Here is a 26463-nt window from a genome sequence, read left to right as displayed (position 1 = left end):
TGAAAGGAGAAAATATAATCACTTTATTTTCAGTATACAGACTAGATCCACCATAAAATAAAGATAACGAGTGAGCACACATGAATAAAATACTCCGCACTTAAAAAAAGCCCACTTTTCTATGTCTGCTGAATCCACCATTTGCCATGTGGTGCTCACAGCTCTCCAGCGTTGTTTCCAAAAGGGGCTGCAGTACTCCCAGGAGCAATGCTCCATCTACTACAGTTCCAAAAAATGCTCCCAATTTGCATAGAAGTGCTACATTTTCCTGTACGCCTTGAAATACTAGTTAGGTACAACACTATTTCGTCATCTCTGCTCCCAAACTATGTCAGGTCCCCCTCCCACCCTTAGACCAAGGCAAGATTACTTCTACAAGGAGGTAAAATTAGCAAGTTGTAGCAATACAAATTCTTCGGAGGTGCAGAACGATGGCATACTGCAATCTGCAGCACGTGAAAATGCAGCACAGACAGCAAGACATAAATACTGACGAGTTGTACACACGCGCATGCACACAATCACCTCTGTAAAGCTTTCCCCAAGGTGTGACTCCTTCCATGTCACACGCTTTTCACAGAAAAATAAAAAGCCCTTCTCAAATTTAGCCCGTAAAGCTGCCAACAAAATTTGATTTCGTGTGCTATCAATGGGCATGTTATTGCTTGTGGTAAATTGGAGATTTGGACCTACACAAAAGATTTGCTTGCAAAGCACAAAGGTCACCAGTGGCCCCTAAGGAGTTTTGCAAACTGATTGTTGCAGCTGGTATTTCCCACACCCTCCACACCAGCAACCGGCTACAATGCTCTGCAGTTCTAAACATGCGTCGTACCATCCTCTAGAAAAACAGTCAGCATCTTCTCTGACTTAAATACACGAAAGCAGTCAGCATAAAGAAGTGTTACAGCTAATTTTACAAAAGTCGTCACGTCCACCTTTGCTCGTTCACCTGAAAAACGGGTGAGCTGGACTGTGACGGCAAAGGCCAGCACTGCCTAATCCTCTGCACACACAAATGTCAACAGAAGAGAAGCTGACATTACTACAGAGATATTTTACATGCCCAGAGGAGCAGACACATCCTCAATGGATTTTCAGGCTGCCAATGAACTACCTTGCCCATGGTGAACCTTACCAAAGCGTTTAAGAATCCGGTCTTTATATCCTGCATCTCTCATTGAACGTAAAATTTACAATTGTCTCCGAAGAGTAATAAAGCAGTTCTTGGAATTTCTTCCCAGCAAACACTGACTCAAAGGCTCAACACAAATTCACAGTGCTACATGGGAACAGCCAGTCACTGGCAACAACTCCCCAGGTCTTATCATAAAGTTGTGTGCTGCACAATCACTTTCTCTGCTAACACATCCTGACTATAACCTTATTTTGTAGCCTCTCTTGCTAACGATACTCTTCAGTTCTGTCTGCAAATGTTGTCCTTAACTTGGCGAGTATCATAAAACTGATAGATTATTTCCTGTCTACTGGTGCTCCAGATGCAATGCTACCTATAAAAACATACAACTAATTCTTCCGGCAGGTGATCCACATCAGCTCTGTTCTCAAACAACAGATCGGTGAAGGTGAGCTGCTGATTGCAAAGTCTCCAAGCTTTCCATACCATGAAGTGAGGTAGCAAGAAGCAGCCTTTGAAACAGCATTGTCTCCATATTTTTCCTTAGTTTTAAATCCTTTTTCCACAAAATTTAGTGAATGAACTAGAGGCTTCTCTGAAGCAGTGGAAGAAGAAAAGAGATGGTAAATAAATAACAAATGATAAGAAGAACTAGTTTTGCAAAGTATTCCTTTTTGGTACCAGCACTGAGCACTGCTCATTTTCAGGTGGAGAGAAATACAAAACACTTCAGTCTCTTTGTGAGCTTAAAGTCCAAGTGACTTCTGCACAATCTGCTTGGCAATTTTGTTAAATTGTTCTCTGTCTTCCCGCCACATCTTGGAGGCATCTACATTGGCTCCGCTTTCATCATTTGGCTCTGAAACGAGAAAGACTGAAAGATAGGTGGGCAATGGAGCAAGACCCTCAATAATACCTCTGTACTGCCACTTCCTCATGGCTTTGGCACACTTCCCCCGCTTGGGACTACAGAAACACTACTAAAGAAAATCCAGTGACAGCTCCTGGACTCCCAAACAGTTCTGATTTAACTGATCACAAGAGAATATCACAGCAAGGACGAGTTTTGGTAAGAAACAAGTGGCAGAAAAGCAAGACTTTCTTTTGTTTATGCTCTCAGCAGTGGAGCCCCAGCGTGCACATGGAACAACACAATGTGGCACCACCAGCGCCATCAAGGGTTTTTAAAACTGCACAAACTGCACACTGCTCCCCACAAAATGTTTGCTCTGGTTCCGCGGCTTCACAGACACAAAGCCCTCCCCCAACCAGGCCACCCAAACAGGCTCTGTCACTCTTTGGGATGGCTTGTTCTATTAAAAAACAACAAAACAAACCAAGAAAACCCATAGAATGCTTTCATTTCTACAACATCTTTCATCTGAGGATTTCAGAGCACTTTACAAAGTACATTAAACCCCTATGACTCCAACACTTCATTCTGTACAGAGGTAAGATGGAACATGGGATTTATCAGGTTCGTGGTCAGCACACAGGGGGGCGACTGTCAGGGGGATTACACAAGTCACTAAAACAGAATGTACTTTACCCATTATGCTTCACACACTAGTCCAAATCCACTCCAGCCCAGTTCATGGCAGACATCTTGGGCTCAGTCTTTCTTGACACTGTGCTGATGGTCTGCCCTTAAAAGCCAGTAGATGTGTGTGTCACCCAGTTTGGTAAGCCTGGGCTTACACTGTCTGCAGAGCCAGAGTCGAGGGTTTGCCAGCAGCCTGGAAGGAGCTGACCAACTGATGTCTAATGACTAATTCCTCCAAAAGTCATGGGAGAACAGGACACACAGGCAGAGAACAAGAGAGACCAGGTGACTCCCACGTTAACCAGTCTAGGTAAGGCTGCATCACAAACCAAGTTCTTGGAGGCCACGAGGAGCCCAGCGAGGTGCTGTTTGTCTGCACAGCTTCCCAACAGCAGGTTACTATGCTGAAGCTAAAATGGTCCCATATAAGAATCTGTCGCTTGCTCTTTGATCGACTTTGTTGCTTCTAACCCCTCTAAACTGTCTAAAATCTTTTACCATTCAAAACCAATTCTAAGGGACACGGCTCTGCCATTTTCAGGCAGTTCAGTGGCTCTGTCCACTATGTGGAAAAGGATCCATCTTTCAGGGAGCTGGATGTGACAGAACTGATCCACAGCCCCTGCTGGATTTCAAAAAAGCCATTTATAAGGCCACACAAAAAATTTTTCACCCACCTCTCTTCTCAAGAAGCCTTCCTCTGAACCAGAGATGGCAGAATGGGGTACAGACCCAGGCTGGCAAATAACAAACAGAAATGGAGGGTGCTGGCTTGCAAATCACAGAGGCCATGGACTCCAGTTTATCATACTGGTTAGATCTGGCTCATAACCCTTCAGCTGCTAAAGCCAAATCCAACACAGGCTGTAATCAATAGCGTTAAGACCTTCAAGAACTGAACAGACATCACAGCAAATACAAAGACAGAGCCCAGGTTTTGTGCAGGAGCAGGGAACCTGCTGAGCCTCTGGACCCAGCTGACCATCACCAACTGCTTGGTGCTGCTGACCTGGAAGGAAAGCAGTGTGATCGCTTGCAAAGCTGGAAACACCTGTTTACTAATTCAGTCTTACTTTCTTCAATTACTTTCAGAGAACTGGTTTACCAATCAATAAATACTAGGGCTTTAAGAACTGTGATTGCTGCTGAGCAGCTTTTAATGTCCCTTGCTCACTAATAAGCCAAACAGCAGGAAGCAGCTCTAGCTAATTCAGTAACTGCTAATCTAAGCCTCTGTTAACAAAACAGAAGTCCTTACCTGCCAGCATGCTAACAACTGACAAGAGGATCTTTTCCACACTCTGCACAGGACTCCACCGCTCAGCGCTGCTCTCATATCCCATGGGATCATCCCCAGGAGCGTGAAGAATAGAGATGCAAACTCTCCCATCTGGGTAAACTGCACAAGAAGTACAGGGGATTGATTGTTACTCAGTGGAAACACTTGGCCTCTCCAGATCTTTAGAAAAGATCAACATTTGGACTTGGCCTTTGTAGGACTGAAGCTAAACCCAGTTTTAAATTTCCTCTTCCAAAGGCAAGAGCAGGTAAAATCTGAGAGACAAAAATCTACCAAAAATTTCCTTTAAGCAAACATAAGAAACTTGGGTTATCCTTCCCCAACAGAAGGCTGCTGAGAGCACTCATGTTGTTTAATAACCAGTGACAGGCTCCATGGAAAAGATAAGAGATGCAGCCAGGCGGAACCAAGCAAGTATTTATGCATAGACACAGCTCCAGGTAGGTAACGAGTCCTACTTAAATCGAAGGGTTACAGTCACACAGCACTGAATGCATGTTGGAGTCTTCTGCTGGACTGTGACCGTAAAAAGAATTAAGCAAACTTGCTCTGCTGCAGCCAGGAGGGAAAAGTGGTATGTTACAAACAATATAATTGATCTTATTTTGAATATTACTGAAGTACAACTAGAAGAGTTCACACTACTTTTTAAAATTCTGCTTAAAGCTCAGCTGCATTAAAGCACATAGAAATAAGGTAACCTATCAATTAAGAATACAGATGTCTTCCCCTCCCACCTTTAGTGTAAGCAAAGTGCTTCTTTCCCACAGCAAAGCATCTGCAACACTACAAGTCATCTTCACAGACGTGTGACTCCACTGACTTGATAAGGAGGCCAAAGAAAGGTTGAGGAGGCAACACAAAGAGAACAGAGTTTGAAACACTGCTTTAGCAACATGACCTAATTCCGCAGCCCCCCAAGGAATGACAGCTTTAGCCCAGTACTTTCAGTGCTTCTATTCCTCCGGTGACCAAACCTGTGCCATTGCCAGGAAAACAAGGCAAAACAAAAATAGGGAATAACTGCTGGGAGGAGTCGTGCTCATTTCCAGTTCCTTCCACTCACCTAGCTAATGTCTGCACAAGCCTACAACACGTTAGTGCTTTGGAAGACTTTTATTTACATCCCCCCTGTGCAGCCCCAGGCTGAAGACGGGAGCTGGTCTAAGCCATAGCTGGAAGAGGTGAAAACAGTGTGTGCTGAACCAGCACTTCTTCCTGCAAGTTAGGAACACACTGGGAGAAGGTATTTCACTTGTGAGTTATTCTAGTGTCTCTATGCAGTGACTCATTTAGAACAACTAGACCACAGAGCAGCACAGTCAAGAGAGCAAAGGCTGATTCCAGGAAGGTGTATGCATCTTCCACTTTGTCACTAAGTACTAATCCAAGACTTGTCGCTTCTTTGAAGTTATCTTTGCCAGACTGTCCATGAATGCCATTTTATTTTAAAAGACAGTTCTGTGGTGTCCCAATTTGTCCTGTACATTACACAAACTGCAAAGATAAGGGAACACAGCAGACTTTTTAAACACTTTCCTGCAACTCTTCACAGGTGGAGGAGTAAGCACTTAAGGAACACAAAAAGCACAGCACAGCCACCATTTCTACAGCCTTTCTGAGTACAACCAGACCATCACAATCTCACCTGAGAAGATTGAAGTGTTTACTTCAAGTGATCTCAAATTTAGATTAACAAGACCCAAAGTCACAGGACTTTAAAGGGCTGACCTGACCATCCAGGATATTTGTTAACCCCATGGAGGAAGTGATTACGTGTAGGGCCACCCTGTAACACATGAGAGTCAGGCGGTTTGTGCTTCTCTGCACCCCACTCCTCCTGACTATGCTCACGCAAAGAAGCTGTGAGCAGTGAACCTCAAGACAAGGCCACAATTGGATCTGCATAGTATTGCGTGGACATGGATTTGCTCATGGAGACCAATCCTGGCAAGAAGTTTGGGTGAATTAGTTCAGCTGGAGCAAGGTGCCAACATGGCCACACAGCTTCCAGGTGCCAAACGCTGCATTGCTGCAGACATCAGAGCTTCAGAGGTGATGCTACCCTGCCTCGGGCATGTCCACACAGTTCTACACCATGACATGCAGGCGTGTCTTCCATAGGAGGACAGAAACGCGTGGATAAAATGGGCAAGAATCTGTATCAGTGGTGCTTTGAGAACAGAAGAACATCAATAAACTGCAAAATTCCTTGGAATAGGATGAAATAAATCAACTCCCAGCTGAGATTAAGATTTGTGTTATGCAAGCAGAGGAACATCAGCTGGGGAGGAAACACTAGGCAGGAGGACAGCATTTTCCTTTTATTGCTCTCAAGTGGCAGAGACCTAATAGCCTAGAATACAGATCCAGCCCATCAAATCTGGGTGGTGATAAACAGTGTTTGCACAATCCATGTTGATTTAGCAGATGTCATAAGCAACAATTTTACAAAGAATGCCGAAAGTAATGCTCCAGGCTGCAAAAGAGTGCTTTGAGGCTTTTACCTGTCCAAGGCTCAAACCTGTCAGCTGTACTTGTTACTTCAGTTACCTCCACTGAAAAGTCTTAAGATATCATCTTAAACATCAGAATTTGCAGAGAAAAGGCCATCAAAGCCTTAATATTAATGCCTGCAAATGTGTCATCAGCTTGGACAGAGCACTCTGTATTTCAGAAAGGTCACGTCAGAAATATTACTAAACCTGTGTCTTAATGGGGAAAGAGCCATGTTACCTAAAAAAGCTGTATCCACGCTTTGGTGAATATGAACAAATTTTCACTCGTTAAAATAACAACAAACTACTTAAATACAAGCCACAGAGTAAGACTGGAAAGCGTCTGTATTAATTCACTAAATCATACATCATGTACAGAAGATTTATCTTTAAACTATTTATACACTAGTTACAAGAATTCCTGGAATGATCTGAAAGGCGAGAGAATTGTTGGAATCTTTACTGGACTGTTTATGACCAAAAGGTATATGAGGAATAATGTGATAAAGTGACGGTAAGACAGAGCAAAATTGCTGGACAGCTGAACACTCCTGCTGCATGCCCAAGGTTGGAAAGGGAGAGAACCACCTTTGGTAAGGATGCCAGCTCTCCTGCTGCAAAAGTGGTTTTATGGCACACAAGTAACCCACTCCCCTGTACGTCCTCCTGCATCAGACTCACTGTTTGGATGGAACATCTCACAGGTGAACCTCATCTTCGGAGGACTTAACGGGTAGTCGAGTGGAAAGCTCAGAATGGCAGGGAAAACCCCATACTCGAAACAGGTGTCTTCAGGACCCCTAGGAACAGATAAAAAGCTATTCACCAGAGTTTTAAACAGTACTTTTCACCTGATTTCTTGTCTAATGAGACATCTGAGGTTTGGGTTATACCATCTCCAGAAAACAAAGAGTTAACGCACTCTCACCCCACACCTCATAAACTTAAATCCAAATACGGGGTTTGGGAGGGAAGGGGGAAATCAAAGCTTGCACACTAAATTACTAGGAAGGTCACAACACTGTTTAATTAGCAGGGTGTGTCTGGATATAATTGGAGTATCTGGCTCCAAGGCATGTTCCAGGATTTGAGCGTCTGCACGTCAAGAGAAAGCAGAGGCAGGTGTGGGACTCTGTGCCTTTGAAGATACTGTTATGCTGCACAAGACAGAGATGTCAAAATGCTGTAGCTCAGAAATAATTGACAAAACCTATGGAGATCCAAACTGCCAGTATCGAGCATAACCACACATAAACACTTATCACTATCTGATGCAAAAAACACGGCAGTGTTTTGTAAAAAATAAAAACACAGCTCAGGGACCATAATTGCTAGATGTAGGACAACAATGTTTCTTTGCAGACTTAAGTTACTTAGTTTGCATTCCCCTCAAGTGCACAGGGAAAACAAATGGCTTCATCAGGATTCTTGTAGAAACATTTCCTCATTGTGTTCATCATCTAGTTCAAAGTGCAGTCACGTTGAGAATATAAAGACAACTATTTTACTCTCCCTACATAAAACATTTTTGGAAGGTGAGCAAAAAAGTTTATTAGACATGATTTATTCAAACTTGATGAACCATCTGGAAGTTATAACACAAACATGATCTCCCTTGATTGGAAAGACCATGAAACAAGCTTCATCACTGAAAATCTTAGCCAAGGAAACCTCATGTATTTAGTAAAAAGCTCTTCAAACAAGGGCTATAATGTCCGGGAAATAAGGTTTAGGAATATGTTCATGCTTCCTCCTCCCAATCCACATTCTCTATGCCAGAAAGAACACAAAAGTTCAAGGACTCCTAAAAGTTAAAGTTGCAATTGGTAACCCAGAGAAAAAGAAAACTGAGACCAGCAAAACCTAAAGCCCTAGGAGGCTCACTCTCTTAGCTTTGGAATTCAAAAGACTTGGCTGGTAGATAAACACAAGAACTATGGGATTTAAACCTGAATATTGACACTGGCAGGTAGAACTAGAGAAATGCAGCAACATACATTGGGAACGAAAGCTAAACCATCTCAACCATTTTGTTCCCTTTCTGGCCTTTTCCCTAAATTTAGTTGGGATTCAATTCACATCTGAGAGTAAACTGAATGCATTTTTTCATTAACATTTTAATTCCAGCTGCATTTTAAAGGCTTATTGTTGAACTTCTAAGAATATGTACATACACGCATTGAAAAGCTGGTGGGTGTCTTATGTTCTGTTTTGAGAGCAAACACGCTGCCTTAAGGGCTCTTCTGTCAAATGTTAACCCTACATGCTCCATTTTAGGCCCTGTATTATGTGAACAAAATGCTTATGTCGTAGCCATTCAGTGCTGCCAGGATCAACTTCAAAGAAATTATTAAAGTTAATCCAAGACAGCATTTGCAACTACAAAACACTCAGGGAGGCTGCAATATTTAAACCTGACAGCACCACTTTCAGTTCAAAAAAGGACATCGGCAGGGCCAGAGAGGTAAAGAGCACAGTTGCTCTTGAAATCTTTGCAGAGCAGGTGATGATTGCAAAGTATATCCCATTCAAAGCCTTGGTGCTCTATGCTATGATCTCGTCCCACCTGCTAAGCTTGTCAGAGTCATCCAGACTACCTAGTACTTGATCAGGGTTCCTCCAAGAAACAGCCAGGCCATGCAGTGCTGACACCCGTCCCACTGAGCAAAGAGCACCAAGCCAAGGGGCCAGCTGCCTTAAGCAGCTCCCATACCCCAGGGAAGACAGTGCTGGCCATCACTACCCGTGTGCACACAGAAGGCACAGGCTTCAGGCGCAGAACTCCAGGAAATATCTCGTCTTAAACCTGCTCCATCTAACACTCTTCACAGCCTGCAAAGCAGACAGCCTCTGCAACTTTTTCCACACATGATGTTACTCTACAGCCTTCCCTAAAGCATTGAGGAGCGGACATCAGTTCTCCTCTGGCCATTAGACAGCGTTTAAATGACTTGCTAGACAACCAGACTGCTTAGCTGTGAGAGAGATGTTATGAACAGCCTTGTTGACCTAAGCATGAAAACAAGAAACTCTGAACTCCCTGAGCTGGCCATTACCCAGGCAAGGGAAAGAAAAGGATGGTGGGTACCTGCCAAAACAGGAGGGAAAAGCGCATTGACAAGGACAATTCTACAATCAGAGCTTCACATACAACTGTGAATGGCTTCTTATTTGGAAAAAGATGCTGAAAAAAGACAAAAAGCTACAGTCATCAGATGCTGTAAAGGGGAATTCCATAGTAAACAAAAGTCCTAAGCCTAATTATAGATCTAATTACCTTTCTAGACAGGTTTTTGATAAGTTGACTTCAATTTACGCTGTTTAGTTTTCAAGAAATCTTTAGTTCTTAACAATTATGTGGTTTTGTGTCTTTTGGGGATGAACTTTAATAGCACACACTCGCATATGCCAACCGAAGAGGGCAAAACTTGGTCTTGAAACATAAATCCATGAACTTGCACAACACAACGCAGCCCGTTGGACCTCACGCAGTGCTAAGGAATTGAGCAGCATTATAGTAAACTCTCTTAACGTGCTGGGGCTATTTATCATTACAAATAAGTCACTCTGTTGCAAAAACTTGGCTTTCATAAATGCTCTAATTCAGCTACTGTTTGATGTCTCATCAAAAGAGTGCATTTTACATCAGGCTCCAAAACTATTCAGAAAGATTACTACATTATATTTTCAGTTCTGGATTCATTATGCTCACTTGGGAGCATAAGAACTGTTCTACCATTCAGCCATGGTAGAACAACCTTAACATCTATATGTTTAATATTTATCCAGCACTGCTGCTGCAGGCAAGAAAACCAGAAATGCAAATTATTACCACCATTATTTTACCTGTGAGCTAAGCTCTTAGGTCAATCTGTGTAACATTACCCAGCCCACCTCTGAATTGATAAATAGGTGATGTCTTTTCTCTCTTAGGTCTCACTTTTTGTATTTATTTGCCATTATATGTGCTCCAGCTTCATATAAACTGGGTGAAGGGGAAAAAAACCCCCAGTATTCTATTCTCCATTATTACACTGCTTACTTACCTTTTCACTTCATCTATCTAAAAATCTGAAGCCAACTTTAATTTCCTCACCTGCACTTTTCATTCCCATAATCTCACACAGCACATTTGAGATTACAAAACATTCAAGAAGATTATCAGAGACAAATATAAACAAATCATTTAGCTTGCTTTCCAAACGTGCACAAATACTTCTACTAATAGAGTTTTCTACAGAGATGAAAGTAACCAAACACGCTTAGGGTAAACATGTTTCTATTGTACCACAGCTTCAGAATTTAGCAGATCTTAAAATATAATTTTATTATGACACACACACAATACAGAAACCAAAATTAAAGCACCTCCGCCTCTCATTTTGCGCTGACAAAGACCTGAAGCTCAACACTCAGCACTTTCAACGGCTTTCAAGTCTGCAAGCGGCTCCTCTGTTGTTTAAGAATTTGTTATGGGAAACATCAGAAAAAGTATTTTCTAGGTAATCAATCAAATCCAAAAGTACTTCTGTGTGTCCCCCATGAAAGCTCTGCTCAACCACAAAAATCTCTGCTACGACAAAGTACCGATAGGCAGGAATCCCCTTCAAGACTTCAAGAAGTGCACTAAATCCTCTGGGATTTCTACCCTCCACGTAACACACGGCTGTCTGGACTGAAATTTGGTACATTACAAAATGCATGTTTCAAAACAGTGCTAACTATCCCACTTGCAGAAAGAAAGTGTAAGACAGTGCAGCCAAAATCTTTGGTGTCAGGCAACAAATTACTTATTTCCATGCTAAGTGTTTATTTTCAGGGGACTGAGCTATTAGGAGGTACAACCTGTTTATTACAGGATAAATTGCTGCACATAAGCAGAGGCATTTGACAACTCTTCATATCAATCAGCGGTAATCCAGATCTCCATTTATCAAGGCCTAAAATAACTCAGAGTCTCACTCTTGCCATAAAGTAGGATCACCCACGCAGCCAGCTTGTGTGGAATAGGTGATGTGCTACAGCTCGGGATGCTTTTGTATTGGTTGCGTGCCTGATCCCAAGAAATCTAGGGATGAAAAACAACTCACTCAAAGCAAACCGAGCTGGGAAAATTCTGCCACCCATGCTAGTTCAGAATCTCGTAAGTCAGCACTGGTGGTTGCAGTGAGAACCTGCCAAGAGCACAGCAGGCACGCTGCAAGCGGGGCCACAGCCACTGCCTGCTGCCCTCGTGTCCTCCCAGAACCCCTGACCCTGGCTGAAGGAAAGGAAATCACCAACTCTTACTAAAGGAATCTTGAAATATGGAGCCTGGATCTACCCTAACAACACACCTGGATCTACCCTAAAAACAGACCATCAGCTTCAAGATAGACTTAGCAGTTTTGAACTTTTTCATCTTTTAATTCTGTAGCATTTGTGTAAATTGTCAGACCCGAGTGACAAAGGTCTCTTTTTCTCTCCCCTACCATTTTAGAACTTTATTTTTTAAAAATCACCGGTTATTCCATACACTCAAAGTTCCCAAAGAAGGGTACAGCATAAGTAAGAGTACAAGCAAGAGAGAAGATGACTTGTAGGATGCTGGACAAGAAGATTTTGTCTTTTCATGGCAAGTTTTGCTATGAACAACTGTACCCATCAGTTCAGAAGTGGTAGGGAGAGGACACAGCTTTGTAAGGAAGTCTTTGTTACTCCCCAAAGCGCAACAGTCACAATTAGAGCTATTCACCAACAGAAGAGCTTTTCACACAGAACCACTGCACCCAATGCCTTTACAACACCAGCCAACTCATGAAGTGCAAAGAATTTCAAAAGATTTTTTTTTTTTTAATTTGAATATTCTCTCAGATAAATCCAGTTTTCTGGAAAAAATGAAATAGTAAGTAAACTAATTTTACACATTGCTTTTTTTTTCCTCCTATCACCAATAATCTGTGCATTTTGCTACACCTAAAAATGAGAAAAACCTGTCCTGTATTTGCAGTTGACTAATGTTCCCAACAGGTCTGTGTGATCTACAAGCAAATCATTGTTTCCTACAGTGTTTGTATATACAACATATATCCGAGGGAGCTCAAATGTGGATTCCTGTCAAATCTGCAATATGCTGAGTGTTGCTTATTATAATGACTCCTGTACAATAAATGTTCACTTAAGCTCCAACACTGCCTCTGTCACACTGTTTAAATTTCAAATATAATTCCCTGTTTGGGTCAGAAAATAAGTTCCCAGCCAAAGGCAGGTTCTTATGCAGAACTGATATTATTTTTTTACATTCTTGTTCTCCTAGAAGCTAATCATAGCGTGCAAGTGCTGATTTCAGATATTAGTATTAACTTACATAATCAGAGCTTCCCATTCAAAGAAGTTCTCTTCATTCATGGGACCTGTTAAGAAAAAACCAAAACAATGCTCAGCACTACCTGAACACAAGGCTACAGCTACACAGTACACAAACCCCATTCAGCTCCTCACCTGCTACGATCCCTTCTGGTGGGTTCAGGGTCAGCTCTGTAAAAAGAAAAATACAAGGCAAGTTAACATGACCTGCAGAACCAAGCATCTCAGCTAGTGTTTGGGTGGCCACAGCTTAGCACAGAGGTCCCACCAGCAAACGTGCTTGGAGAAAAGCTTGAGAACACCATGGGAAGAATCTTCTGGCCATGTTTTACCAGGCAAAATTCCACATCCAGAAGGCCCAGTATCTCACTGCTGACAATTGAACTTCTTCATGCAAGACAGCTTTCTAGACAAGATTATTTGGCATTTTGTGCTTTTCCAGGCTCCCAAAACTAATCTTTCCAGAGGCAACAATTAAAACTGAGAAGGAACCAAAAAGCCTCCACAAAGCATGGGAAGCACTCTCCTCTTGGAGCACTGTGGTATCTGCAGGTACAAACTCAACAGCCTGAAAACAGGTTGTATACCCATAATATCTCTGCACCAATTCATGCTTGACAGCATCTCAATAGAAAACCCAAAACGACGCAAAAAACTGGAGAAGCAGAAGCAAGAAAGATTTGACAAGCAGCTCTGTTCCTCAAATTCAATCCAACTCCCTCTGCACAGCCTGGAAAACGCAAGTAAAAAAAGAAGCAGCGATAAATCAGCCGTGGCCGCACATGGCAAATCTGGATCCATCAACCCTCACTTCCTGTAGGAAACTGGTACAACTCCCAATTTGCACAAGAGCCCTCAGCATCAGTACCTCGTTTCAAGCCTGCAGAAGCCCAGCATCCTGTGCGCTGATAAAATAATAACCAGTTTTTCTACTATCTAGTGCAAGGACCGAGTTTCTGAAGTCCTGCAGGGTGGTAGCAGCTGGCAAGGCAAAGTTTAGGCATGCACAGGCAACCAGTGAAGCTCGGAGGGCTGAACACCAGCCCCACAGCTCCGAGTGAGACGCAGGGCAGGTGGTGGTGATGCTCTGAAGGTGTCAGACCAGAGGAGGTGACAGTAATTAGGCCAACTTAAGTAAGGGCTCTGAGCTGCTTATCTAGAAGCATTGTTGCCTAACCAATGGCCTGTGGATTACTAGTGGCCTGTACCATGTAAAATGCAGCCAGAAGAAGCACCGCACACATTCCCACACATGAAGACAAGCAGGAATGCAGAACTAGGGAACATGGGAAGTCAAAAACCGAAAAATGAGACACGTGACCTAATTTCTCTTAGGCTATATGTGAAAAATGTGAGAAAACTGCATAAAACAGCACACAGATTTTTGTCTTAAGTTCCCACTGGATTAAAAAACATGCTGAGATACTCCAACAGGAAAGATAACAAAGCTGTTCTGTTCACTCAGATTGCCATTAACTTTGGCACAGAGCTCTCCGATTGAAGTTCAAAAGCACAGCAGCAGATTGAAACTCAGCGTTATGGTTTCCCACAATGTCCTGATGTTAAGGAGCAGGTTTTTCCAGCTTGATAGTGGCTCTCTAACAGCTTTTCTTGTTGATGTTTTTAGACAGAAAGAGGGAGATGTCAAACCCAGGAGCTCTTGGAATCATTTTGCTCCATCTTGTGGTGCTCTCTAGGAAGAAAATCCCTCTGATATTTCCCATCACTTCCTTTGAGAAGCCCTGCAGCCTTTGTGACTGCCTGGTGGCAGCATGAGCGTGTCCCCTGCAGCAGACAGCTCCCCACCTGCAAGGACAACCAGGGCAACGAGAAGCAAGAGCTAAACCCTGCCTTTACGAGGATGGAGGTTCAGTTCTCCACCTTGCTCAGCTCTCCCCTCAGAGATAGGCAAAAGAGGTTTCCATCCTTAAGGATCAGGCAAAGTGGTAACTGGGCAGTGCAGGGGCACATGAGCTTTGATTTTAAGTGGCTACACCTGGCCACTGAGGAAGGCGATCCCCCTTTCCACATGCATGGTCACATCCTACCCTGTGATTCCCTAGAGCCATTCAAAGGGAAATTGGGAGCACAGGTTTTGGGAGCTGCACTGCACGAATTGCCAGTAGCAGACATAGCAGCAGATGCTTCAGTCTTACCAGAGCCTCCAAAACAGGGTCACTATAATGGAGTGTCAGGGGGGATTTTTTCCAATTCTTTTTAAGCGAGCAGTAAAAAGCCCATGATCAGAGCATGTTTTAACCTTTCATCACAGAATGACTTTGACAAGTCAGCTAGGCCAAACAGCCTCCAACCCCACTCTCCTCTGCCATCCTGTCCCTCCATGGCTGCTCTCCAAAGCAAATCACATGGCAGGACACAGCAGAAGATGAAAGGGCCCACCCTCTGCTCTCCATGGCATCCAGCCTGGTGATAACTTCTGCTTGACTGAGTTTGGCCTCCTGGCCTGCAAGACATCCCCCCACTTTAAACATGCACGGTTTAAAGCTTTCCCAAGAAGAGTTCTCCCCCTCTGCAAGTGCCACACCATGCTGTCCTCTCACCTGTCACCACGACAGCAGAGTGCCAGCGCATGCCCCAGCCACCATCACCCAGCACCCTCAAACACTGATGCGCAGTTTCTGAATCTGTGTGCACTATTTCCTAGCGTCAGCAAGGAGCTGAGCCCTCTGCTGAGCATGGACAGCATCCAACGTGAGGCGCTGGTGGGCAAAACACAGGCCCTGATGCCACACCAGCTACTTGAGAGAGGCAGTTTGCACAAATTGAGAGCCACCTCCCTTGATCCCCTTTCTCCAAGGAGCAAAATCAGCACCAAGACTCTGCAGGAGCCCTCAGTGCAGCAGCCCATGGCTGACTGGTGACCGTGGGCCCAGGAAAAAAAGCCTCTGAGCAGTGGAACCTCAGGATCCATGGGACAACTGAGGTGGAAGCAGAGCAATCAGATGCAGAGGGGCTCTCCTGATGTGCTGGCGCCACAACTCCATCACCTTCACCTGGGGCTGTGGGACCCCACACCTGTACTGGAGCACAGCCCCTGTTCTGCAGAGCATCTGGACTTCGCCCCGCTGCCAGCGGGTAGGCAACCTCTTTGGGGCAGGCAGAGCCAGGCCACCTTCCCGTGCTGCTATTTTACATGGTGCTAACTACCAGAGCTGCCATCAGCAGGATAAAGCAGTCTCCCAACGTGTCCATGGAGTACCCTATGGTCAAGCAAGCCTACAGGGCTCCTATAAGAAACAAATGCATGAGTAACGCAACCTATTCAGGGATTCCAAGAGGTGTAAGGACAAGCAGTTGGCATGGAAAAAGGATAAACCAGAAGCCAGAAAAGGAATCTGTTTGCAAAGAGGTAAAAGGGAAGGTCAGGAAAAGTCTCTGTGGAAAACAAAGGCATGGCAGAGTCACAAGGAGAAGCTGAGGCTGGCAGCTGCTGCTGGAAGGGAAGGTTGTGGTGATGTATAGGCACCAGGTCACCTATACATCACAACAACCACTTCAGGGTGCCCCAGGGTTGTGGGGGGGTTGTGGGGAGCTCTCTACTCAGGCACGTGTGTTGGGTGCAGCCCATCACCCGATTCAGCCCAATGTCTCTCTTCAGCACTGGAAAGCATTGGGAGCGGTTCTCATCTTCCCATCCTCCACGAGGCATCCTGTTTGGTTTGCAGGATGGCTTTGCTTCACACAGTCAGGGGATTTGCTTCCAAATCAAAATGCAGTGAAGTCTCCGCGTCTAGCACCACAGCTAAGCCTTATTTTAAAGCTTTGCTTGTAAGCTGAGACTGAATGAAACAGAGCTAAGCCCAGTGATGTGCAATACTTCTATGAGGAACTTGGGGCAGATTTGGGTGCACACACAATCAATGTGTCCCTTTGCATTTCACTGCTCATTATGGAGTCATTACAGACCAATTACACCTTGGCCAAAAGGAGGAGGACTAAAAACACACCTTCTTTTTAAAGCAGTTAATAAAAAGACTGATCCCATTCTTAAGTGAGAAGTTGATCAGTATGCTTGCTAAAAACTGTATCAATTTAGCATATCTCCAAGGTGATAAAATGCACAAGACTCAGGAAATATTAAAGGCACATACTTCAGCATCTGACAGCATCTGGACTGAGATGTTTGAAAACAGAATGATCTTCTTTCCACTCTGCCTGAAATTCCATTTTCTTCTCTCTTCTCTGACGTAGCATCTGATTGGCATAAGGCAGTTTGAACTCACACGGACACACGGCACAGTGTGTGTCTGAGAGATTTCCTAAGCGTTACGTTTAGGAAAGCGCATTTTCAAAGCTGGTTTAACAGGGACAGCTGCAGAGGCCTACTACAAACATGCATCCCTCTCTTCCCCCCCACCCGCTCGGAGAAAGCAGCTCATCACATCCCACACCGCTGCAGTGGCAGTTTTCCTCCAGCTTCACACAAACTCTCTCCATGGACAGGAAGCACAGCCAGATTCTTTTCTGTGCAACAAAGGTGTATTTTTTCTGAAAATTCTGAAATCTCAGAATTAATGTAAATCTCATATTTTTAACCCGACAGCACTTCCAATGATACCGGTTGGCATTACAATCCACGGCTCTATTGCCTGTTTATAGCAGAAAGGAAATACAGGGCATAACACAACTTGGCCCTACAATTCTTGCATCTCTACAGATTTGACTTAATACTTTCAAAGTAGCCCATTTTAGATTTATAAAGTTCAGCAACAAGACACCTTCAAGATTATGGGGCCAGGAACAAAAAGGTTTCTATCTCTTAACTCTCATAAACCTAAGCTGCTATTGAGCAACTACTTTCAGGCTTTAATACTATTCTAAATCGAGAATTAACAACAAACATATGCTCTAACAGAAACGATGCCTTTCTTTGTATCTGATTTTTTTGAAAGCTTTATCTAAATTAGTTCTGGTAGAGTAGAAAAAAGTCTTAACACTCTAAACCAGCAAACAAAGACCTAAATGAAGACAAAAAATAAATCCATCTCATCTGGCTGTCCACAGTCACCTTCCCTTCCTTCTCCACAAGTGCAATTTTCCAGCCTCTCCCAAAACGGAATAATGTCCTTGGGTTCCAACAGGTAGAAACTTCTCACAACGTCAAGCATTTTTCACATAAGGTAACAATAAACCTTTATTTAGAGATTTAAACACAGACATACAGAGAGAAAATCAAAGACCAAAACTAAAAAAATAAAGCAAGTAAGGAAAGAATTAGAAGTCTGGTAAACAAAACACATCCACCAGAAAGGCAGTGACTGTCAAACATCGCTCTCACAACTAGAAGTAACTAAAGGCAGAAGAAGGAGATAAATTAAGAAAAAGAAATTGTATGCACAAATATACACGTAGATATATACAACGTTTCATCCAAGGTGGGCAGCCAGGAGGAAGGGGTCATTTAAAGTTGTCTCCCCAGCCCCATCCACTCAGAGCCACGCAGTGCTTACGGCCAGCACTGGTAACATACATCGGAAACACACGTTGTCAGGAGGGAGCTGAAAGATCACACAAAGCTGAACACCAGACTGCAGCCCTGTGCCCTGACAGGACTTCCTCTCTTCCTGCAGAAAGAGGCAGCAGAGCTACCTAAAACTGGAACTATTATTATTTTTCAGAATAGCTTTTGCTGAAATTTTTTACAGGGCAAAACAGCTTCTGAAGAGCTACAACTGCCCAGTCGATTGTGAAACGCTAGGGAAGGGTTATCATACAGGATCAATTCTGGGTTTTGCAGCAAAGTTTGATGAGAGCACCTGCTGAAGGAAAGCAACATGATCCAGGCGCAGCATGATCCAGGCGGCCACAGAAACCAAAAAGTTCGGCTTACTCTACTTCTGTAATTCAGGTCTCCGGATGTCAAAGCACTGTACACTCAGTCATTGCAGACTACATTCATGTCTTACACTATGTTTTATTAGAGGCGGGAAAGTATTTATAAAGGAAGATCACAAACAAGATGTTATTTCAGTTCATATTAAATGCTACCCTGGGAAACCATGTGGAGAAGATCCACGTAATATCTGCCTGTAGCATTAAGTCAAATTCTTTTTGATGCTATTTAATATCACTTTTTCCTACAGAATTTAATCATACAAGACATTCTAACAAGATTTCTGAGCTTCTCAACAAGCATCAAAAATGCTTTTTGGGATTAAGGGGATTTATGCAAGAGAGCAGATAAAAGCAGAGTCTTTTTGCAGATGTCTTTCAGGTCAGTGATTCTGGATCACAACAGAAAAATGCAGATTTCTAGGACACCCTGCCAGCACAAGCGTTACCCACACAACCGCGCTGGCGGGCTTGCTCACCACCCCAAGCAGCTACTGGCAGCAGCCCGAGTGGTGGTGGGGCGCAGCCCAAACCCTCACAAACACCTGTGCGATGGTTCAGCTTAGAGACCTGTGCTCTGCAGAGCAGTCTGAGAATAAACACGGTATTGGCAGGAAACATGTGTCTACTCTATTTTTTTATAGGCTGAAGTATTTCACTAAATGATGGTTAAATGAGAAACAACAACTCGGCCCTGGACAAGCTCAGGAGCTCTGTGAATGACCATCACTGGGGCAGGCCAGTTCTTACCGTCTAATGCCATCTTTCCCCTAGCAAAGACTTCTCTTTTTTACTCCATTCTACTTCCTTGCCTTAAATAAAAGCCAGAACATCGGAGACCAAAAGCAACTAGGTAAAAAACCAACCAACCAAACAGTATTTCTTGCTAAAAAAAGGCACCTTTAGACACCTCTCAAGCTCACCAGTAAGCAGCTCAACCACTCCAGGAGAAGAGGGATGTCCCAGAGAGACCCAGCCTGCAGCAGGTTCCTGTACCCTACGGTGGGGCCAGAGAACACCACCTGCCACCCCCTGCAAGTCACATCTCACGCAGATTTTTAAACAGTCTGTGTTGTGGATGACTAAATTCGAGTTTAAATGCCGTTACTAACCACCGCGCTTCCGCCAAGGTCTTGACAAACACCTCTTTGAGGTAACAAAGCTTTGCAACACAGGCTTCCGTGGCTGCATTTTGTTCCACCTGGAAAATCTAACTAGGAAAAAAATAAAAATTGGCCATTTGCCCTGGATTCACAGGCCTTCCCTATGACTAAGCTCCCCACGCCACGGACTCCCAGACGTGTCAACCGCGCACAAACCGCCGGGGCTCGCAGCCAGGCTCGGTTCGCAGGGCGGTTTCCCACCGAGGCCCGGGGCGAAGGGAGAACAGCCTCGCGAGGGAAGCGGTGGCATCCACGCCTCCCCTCTTCCGCAGCCGCACTTCAAAGACCGCGGTGCCCCCTGACCCCCCCGTCCCGGATGTCTCTGAATGGACGAGGGGAGAGCTCTACAGGCCGAGCGCAGCGGAGCAGCCGGCGGGGGCTGGGAAACCGAGGCCGGCGGGGCACAGGGAGGCGCCCCGGGCGCCGGCAGGGAGGCCGCGGCCGTCACCGCTCCTGCCCGGCCCGCGGACTCCGGCCCTCGCGGGCTTTCAGAAGGATCCCGTCCGGAGAGGCAGCGGGGACGGAGTAGGGGAAGCCCCAGGAGTGCCCGTCCCCGCCGCTCCCCCGACTCACGCTTGTACTCGGCCATCAGCCGCTTGAGCGCCGTCCCCGCCATGGCGCGGCCCCGCCGCTCCCGCCGCCGCTTCCGGGCGGGCGGCTAGAGAGGACGGCACAGAGGGCGGCCCTCTGCCCCTCCTCCTCCATGGTACGCCACCAGGCCTCCCAGCGCCGGGCGGGACCGCGCGTGCGCAGAGCGGCGCCCGACGCGCGCAGCGCCGAGCACGGCTGGGGCGGGCGGAAACGCGGCCCGAGGGCGGCGGCGGGGCCGCAGGGAAACAGCCGGGGCTGGCGGCCGTCCGCTAGCAAAAGGCTGCAGCACGGGGGAGCTGCAGCTGCTCTGAGGGGTCGGGCAGTGTGCGAAGTTGCCCCGTGAGGCAAAATGCCGCAGGGAGGGGGAGTTTTGCCGCCCCGTGGCAGACAGCCCGGCGATTTACGCCTGGCCCTGTACTTCTGCTGCCTCAAGAGTCTCCAGGGAGGATGCCCGCAGCATCGCTGCCACATCCACCTGCCCTGCAGGGAGGGCGGAAAGAAGCCAAGGCAAGGGAAGCACGGCCATATTAAGTGTAAGGCACAAGACAGAGTACCAAACTATATTTACTGTATACAATAGTAAAGGACAACAAATAAATGTACAAATCAGTGAATAAACAGCGAGATCGATGGGATGTCCCACCCCAGCCCATATACAAGAAAATGAAAAAGAAAACAAAAACAAGGGCCTTTCCAGCAAGATTTCCAGCAAGCAGGAGATGATCTAATGTGGCCAAATGGGTCAGGTAAATATAAAAGGCAAGAGAACGATCCCACGGAGCAGCAGCAGACAACCTACTGAAGGACGATAGGATGGCCTTTGTAAAAATCCATCCGGAACAGACTCCACACTTCCTGTGGAGCTCAAACCCATCACTCAAATGCATTTACAATTCATTAAGTTTTGTGAGGCAGTAGAGCACGTTATTTTTTTGAACGCATGTACACGCACACCCATCTCCTTGCTCACCAGGTTTTTGACACCTCTTCTGCACGTACAGCTTGGTGATGTTGAAAGGCGCTTTTTTCCCCCTCATTTATGAAGTTTATGTACGAAAAGCAAGTATTAAAAAGAAACCTGAGGCCACACACTTTTAGTACCCACTGAGAAATAAGAGACATACTAAAGGGAGTGGGAGAAAGGTGACAGGTTCTGCCTGGCACTCAGCAGATGGCTGAAGCTGCAGTGACAGGTTTCTCTAAGCCTGCAAAACAAAAAAATACCACCACTCCATCACGAGCATTAGTTTTTTGGACCAGCTGCTCTGCTAACTCCAGTTCTGACAATAATTCAGGACCAATCTAATTTCTGCATTAAAAAAGTATATTTCAGACGACTTTATCATAATATGACAAAGCACATGTAAATCTGCAATATTTTAAACTCCAACTCTATACTAAGCATTGTATCTGCACGTACCAGCCTTGTGTCACAGGCTTAACGCTTCTGAAGTAACTGTGTTTCCAACACACGCTAAAAACTTGGAATCAGCATCACTTTTCCTTCTCTTAGGCATATCTTAAAAGGAAACTTTTACGTTCACAACTGGCATGAAAATATACTGAATTATTTACATGATCAGAATTAAACAGAGGGGCAAGACCAACAAGAGCCAGGAATGAACATTCCATGTCCTAACACATGGATATTTAGGCCACAGGTTTAAAGAAAAAAAAAAAAAAGAAAAAATAACAGCAGAGAGACAATGCATATTACTTAATCTGAATTTAAATCAAATTGGCCCAATTTAAGATACAGATTAATCCCTGCAGATACTGTTTTGACTTGCACACGCAGTACGTCAAAGACAACAAGCAATTTTGGTAAATGTCCTCTAAAGTTTAGAAGAATCCCGTGTGATTGGCATGTTCATTTGTTTACTATTTAATAGCAAATCCAAGGACAGATGAGAGAGTGAGGTGTGATGAGGATCCTTAAACTCCTCAAAAGGACGGCACGTCTTAACACACTCCACCTGTCTGCTGTTGGAACACGTCGATAGTGTCTTCATCTTCCATCTCCAGCTGTTAGAGGAATATGGAAAATACAAGACTTGAAATACACAACATCATGGTTACAAAAGCACTTAGGTTTCTACTCCTAACCAGTACCAATAATAGAGCACTTAAGGTGTAATTTTAATTAATGCATGAAACACTTCCCATCAGTCACTCTGGAGCAGGCACTCCATCACCTCTCTGATCAGAGTATCACCAACACCAAAATGCCTTTCCAAGGCACTCCTGTCAGTCAGGCCAAATTCAGCAGTTTCACGTCTTCCACAACAAATTTCCCCAGCCAAGCGTCTCCTCAGTTCCTCGCCTCGGGCCTTGCCAGCCCAAGAAATTCCCCACGTCCTCAGCGCTGATGGCAGCTACAGCTTCAGTGCTGGCTCTGAATAAGCCAGTGCAGAAGTAGGACAGAGGCAAAAACACCAGCACTTGCCAGGCGTCCCTTCCACACCAGCACTCCAGTGCTGGTTTGTTCAGCACTGATGCTCTTACACATTTTCCCCCGCATCCAGCAGTGAAAACATTCAAGGGGTGAGGGAAAAAAAAAAAAATCCCACCCTAGACAAATTATTTGGAACGTGCTAAATGTAGAGCAACTGTTTCGGAATCATTTTGATTTCAAATCCCTTTGACCTGCATGCAGACATCAAAATATTTGTATAGCAATTTGCAGCAAAAGTATTTTTCATACCTGTGCAGGTGTGTCTGTTTCACTAATCGGTTGTCCGTCAAATCTGAACCTAATCTGCCTCATCGACAAGCCCTACAAGTTTAAAGTAATTAATATGAGAACCCATGCTTTTATTTCAGAATCCAAACAGAACACAGATTTACTGTCAGAATAAATATTAACAAAATTAAGACTCAAAAGATTTAATCAAGCAGGAAACTTAGCACATCTATCTTGCTATATAAATTGAGGAAGTGGAGCTGTTTGAGCAATGTCCCACTGCCCTGCTGTCACAGCAAGGACTCTGTACGGAACGACAGCTGTGGGTTTGGCACCTCGTTCTGATCCCACTCTGTGAGACACAAATATCAAAAGTTAATTTACAAATGTAATTTAAGCAGAGAGCAATCAATACACCTAAAGCCTCAGAGGACACATCAGGAAGGAGTAGAAATTGTTTCTCACACAATCAGAGAAGTAACAGTAGATTAAATTGACTCCAAGGAAAACATCAAAAAAAAAAAACTGAAAAAAATACTTTTTTGTGTATCTAGCTATCAGCACTAACCACCCATAAATAAGACAAGTTTTCACTCATGCCAGGCATCTGCTCCCAGTTCTAGTTCTTTATCTTCTGATGAAAAAAGGAACCATGAAGACAACTGTTTGAGAAAAAAAGAACTTGCAGGACTTAATGTAGATTTTTACTTGCAAGGTTTATTACAAAAATGTTGGGGTCTAACATTAGCAGGTTAAAGATGCCCTTGAAATTCGAGCTGAATTGAGGACTGAACCCTGTTTTGACAGCATTTAATCACATCAGGCAGTCCTTATGCCTTGCCTCAGGGATTGAGGTCTTTGCTTTCCCCTGTGTGATTCACATTTCCAGCCATGCAGAGCCACATGAGCACAAAAACTCCCTGCACCTCTCTGAAGAGGTCTACAGACAAGGGGAAATGCTGCAAACAAAACCTGACTCTGATTCCAAAAGCCATTTGCATCTCCACCCTCTATTTTGCACCACCTAATACAGCAGTGAAGAATAGGCACCGAGGGCTGCAGGCTCGGGAGCTGGGCTCTGGGGAGAAATCCCTCTCTTGTTTAGCGCAGGGTGGCACTGAGGAACAGCCACTGACACAGAGTGGCTGGTGGCCACCTGTGGAATACAGCAGTGCAAACTGGGCAGCGGGCAATGGGAAAGACATGTGAAGAGAGGAGGAAAAAAAAAACCTGCAACAAAAGTCATAGCATAGGTGAGTCTGTTTTGTGCCATTTTCCAATCAGAAAACACAAGTTGATAAAGTTTTTAGAGATGGTAGAACAGAGAACTACGAGGGTAAAAATTCAGAGTGAACTGGTCTCAGAGCCAGGATCAGAACTCGAGGAATTTTGGCAACACTGTCGCGGGACATTTTTAGAGCTCTAGCAGAGCCTGATGAGGAAGAGGCAGTTTTCATTAACTGAAAACTCTGAACACTTCAGAGCTGCCAGCATTCCGAGTCCTTGCTCACTCACACGCCTAGATACGTGCGCCCCAAAGCACTGGTATTTCCAGTGTTCCAGCGAAGCTTCCACCACCCCAACGACTCTTCCCCAAGGACAGCAGCGAGCCGAGAGCAGCGAGAGCAGCCCCGCCGAGCCGTGCCTACCTGCCGCTCGCAGTAGGCCTTCATCAGCTTGCTCAGCGGGGTGTGCCGCTTGATTTTGAACTGCACCACGGAGCCGTCCTGCCCCGCCACTTTCAGGTTGATGTGATCATTCTCCGTTTTCACGCCCTCCTAGATGAAGAAACAGAAGGAAGATGCGGGTTCAGAGCTCGGCCGGGCAAGCTGTGCTCCGGGGGAGGCCCACCGCGTCCCCAGGCGGGGTCATGCTCAGGCCGGACGCCACTCGCTGCGGCTTACAGGGGCTGGGCGGCCTCCCCCGGGGCAGCGGAGGCCCGGGGCTCCACAGGGCCTCTTCCTCCTCCTCCCGCCGCGCCGCGGCCCGGCCCGGCCCACCCCGCCATCTTGGCGGCCGCACGCCGCCGGGTGGGGCGGGGCCCTACCGGCAGCCCTACCCCACAAGCCCGGCGGAGAGGCCTCTCCCCCCCGCACAACCCCGTCCCTCCCCGGGCCTCGCCACGCCGCGGTTGCCCCGGCCCCGCCGCGCCTCACCTTGGGCTTCTCCTCCGACATGGCGGCGGGGACGGGACGGGGGAACGGGAAGGGGGACGGGGCAGGGAGCCGCCCGCGCGCTCAGCTCCCGCCGCTGCCTGCCGCCCGCGAGAGCGCGCGCCTCAACCCCGCCCCGCCGCGCGCCAGCCGCCCCGCGCGCCCATTGGCCGCCCCTGCCCGGTCACGTGAGGGGGCGGGGAAAGGCGCCGCGCGCCCCGCCCCTGGCGGCTCTGGAAAGTGCGTCACGGGGAACCGGAAGCGCCGCGCGGTGGGGGCGGGGTCGAGAGCAGGCGGCGGCCCGCCGAGCCGCGTGGCGGCGTCGTGTGGCGCCGCGCCCAGAGCGGCCGGTGGGACGGGAGGCTTTCAGGCTGCCCGCCCCTGGGCGGCGGCAGGCGGGGTGCCGGGGAGGGGGACCAGAAGCCTTCCAGCTCCAAACGACATCCCGGCCGGGATCTCCGATCCGGGCCTGTCCAGGAGCTTCGCGGCACGGCCCTGCGCAGCCCGGCCTGGTGCTGAGCAGCGCGGGGGGGCTGGCGCTGCTGGAGAGGAGCGGGAAGAGCTCCCTTTCCCCGAAGAAGAGACTCCCGAAATACGAGGCATGTCGTGGCTGGGCCGCTTCTCCCACGGGCAGCGCAGGCAGCTGTGTCAGTGCTGCCTCCCCCATCCTGGGGAACCTCCCGACAGGATCACAGGCCTCTGCTGCACGGGGGTGTATGGGAGAGGGAGGGGAGGGGAGAGTGTCCCCCAAACCTCTGTCTCAGGCTCTTTCCTCACCCTGGCCTTCAGGAGAGCAGACGCGGGCCCCTTCGGGGTCTGCTTGGAAGAGTCCCAGGGGACTCTCCCTTTCCCTTCCCCTCCCAGAGGCACATCCCCACAGCAGCATGGGAGAATCCAGCAATGGCCCCTCTGCTCCAGTTCCAACACCGACATTCCTCCCTCTCTACCAGTCCCTGGGCCGTATCCCACCCTCTCCCCAGGCTCACAGCCGTTTCCTTCCCTCTCCCCCAGTGTCCAGGGCCGTACCCTTCCCACTCCCCCGGTTCTGCAGCAACGAGCAGCACGGAAGCAGCCAGGCCTGGTCCCGCTCAGCATCCCCGTGGTTTTATTTCAGAGGGACCACGGGGGGCCCGGCCCCCCCCACTCAGAAGCAGGGCCAGGGGAGGTGGCACACGTGGTCCCCTGAGCCCGGCTCT

At 46.5% G+C, this 26463-nt stretch overlaps 2 protein-coding genes across 5 annotated transcripts; both read right to left on the bottom strand.

The window, feature by feature from the left end:
- Positions 1-20540, bottom strand: UBE2G2 (ubiquitin conjugating enzyme E2 G2). Of its 3 annotated transcripts, none has more exons than XM_074912319.1 (6): positions 20414-20540; positions 12960-12995; positions 12826-12871; positions 7161-7279; positions 3940-4080; positions 1-2012 (listed from the first exon to the last, which is right to left on the bottom strand). In XM_074912319.1, the coding sequence occupies exons 1-6, from the start codon at positions 20454-20456 to the stop codon at positions 1885-1887; spliced, it is 513 nt and encodes a 170-aa protein (XP_074768420.1). In that variant the 5' UTR covers positions 20457-20540; the 3' UTR covers positions 1-1884. The 3 variants fall into 3 exon arrangements, with proteins under 3 accessions (XP_074768420.1, XP_074768421.1, XP_074768422.1); XM_074912320.1 differs by having other exon boundaries at positions 1-1997; positions 20414-20529; XM_074912321.1 differs by lacking the exon at positions 20414-20540 and adding an exon at positions 13693-13860.
- A 437-nt stretch (positions 20541-20977) lies between these two features.
- On the bottom strand, positions 20978-25421 carry LOC141963245 (small ubiquitin-related modifier 3). Of its 2 annotated transcripts, XM_074912427.1 has the most exons (4): positions 25271-25421; positions 24764-24892; positions 23136-23207; positions 20978-22456 (listed from the first exon to the last, which is right to left on the bottom strand). In XM_074912427.1, the coding sequence occupies exons 1-4, from the start codon at positions 25289-25291 to the stop codon at positions 22394-22396; spliced, it is 285 nt and encodes a 94-aa protein (XP_074768528.1). In that variant the 5' UTR covers positions 25292-25421; the 3' UTR covers positions 20978-22393. The 2 variants fall into 2 exon arrangements, with proteins under 2 accessions (XP_074768528.1, XP_074768530.1); XM_074912429.1 differs by lacking the exon at positions 23136-23207.
- Between the last annotated feature and the right edge of the window lie 1042 nt (positions 25422-26463).

This window comes from Athene noctua, chromosome 8 (genome assembly GCF_965140245.1).
Source record: "Athene noctua chromosome 8, bAthNoc1.hap1.1, whole genome shotgun sequence".
Classification (NCBI taxonomy): Eukaryota; Metazoa; Chordata; class Aves; order Strigiformes; family Strigidae; genus Athene; species Athene noctua.
This window is presented reverse-complemented; position numbering and strand designations above follow the sequence as displayed.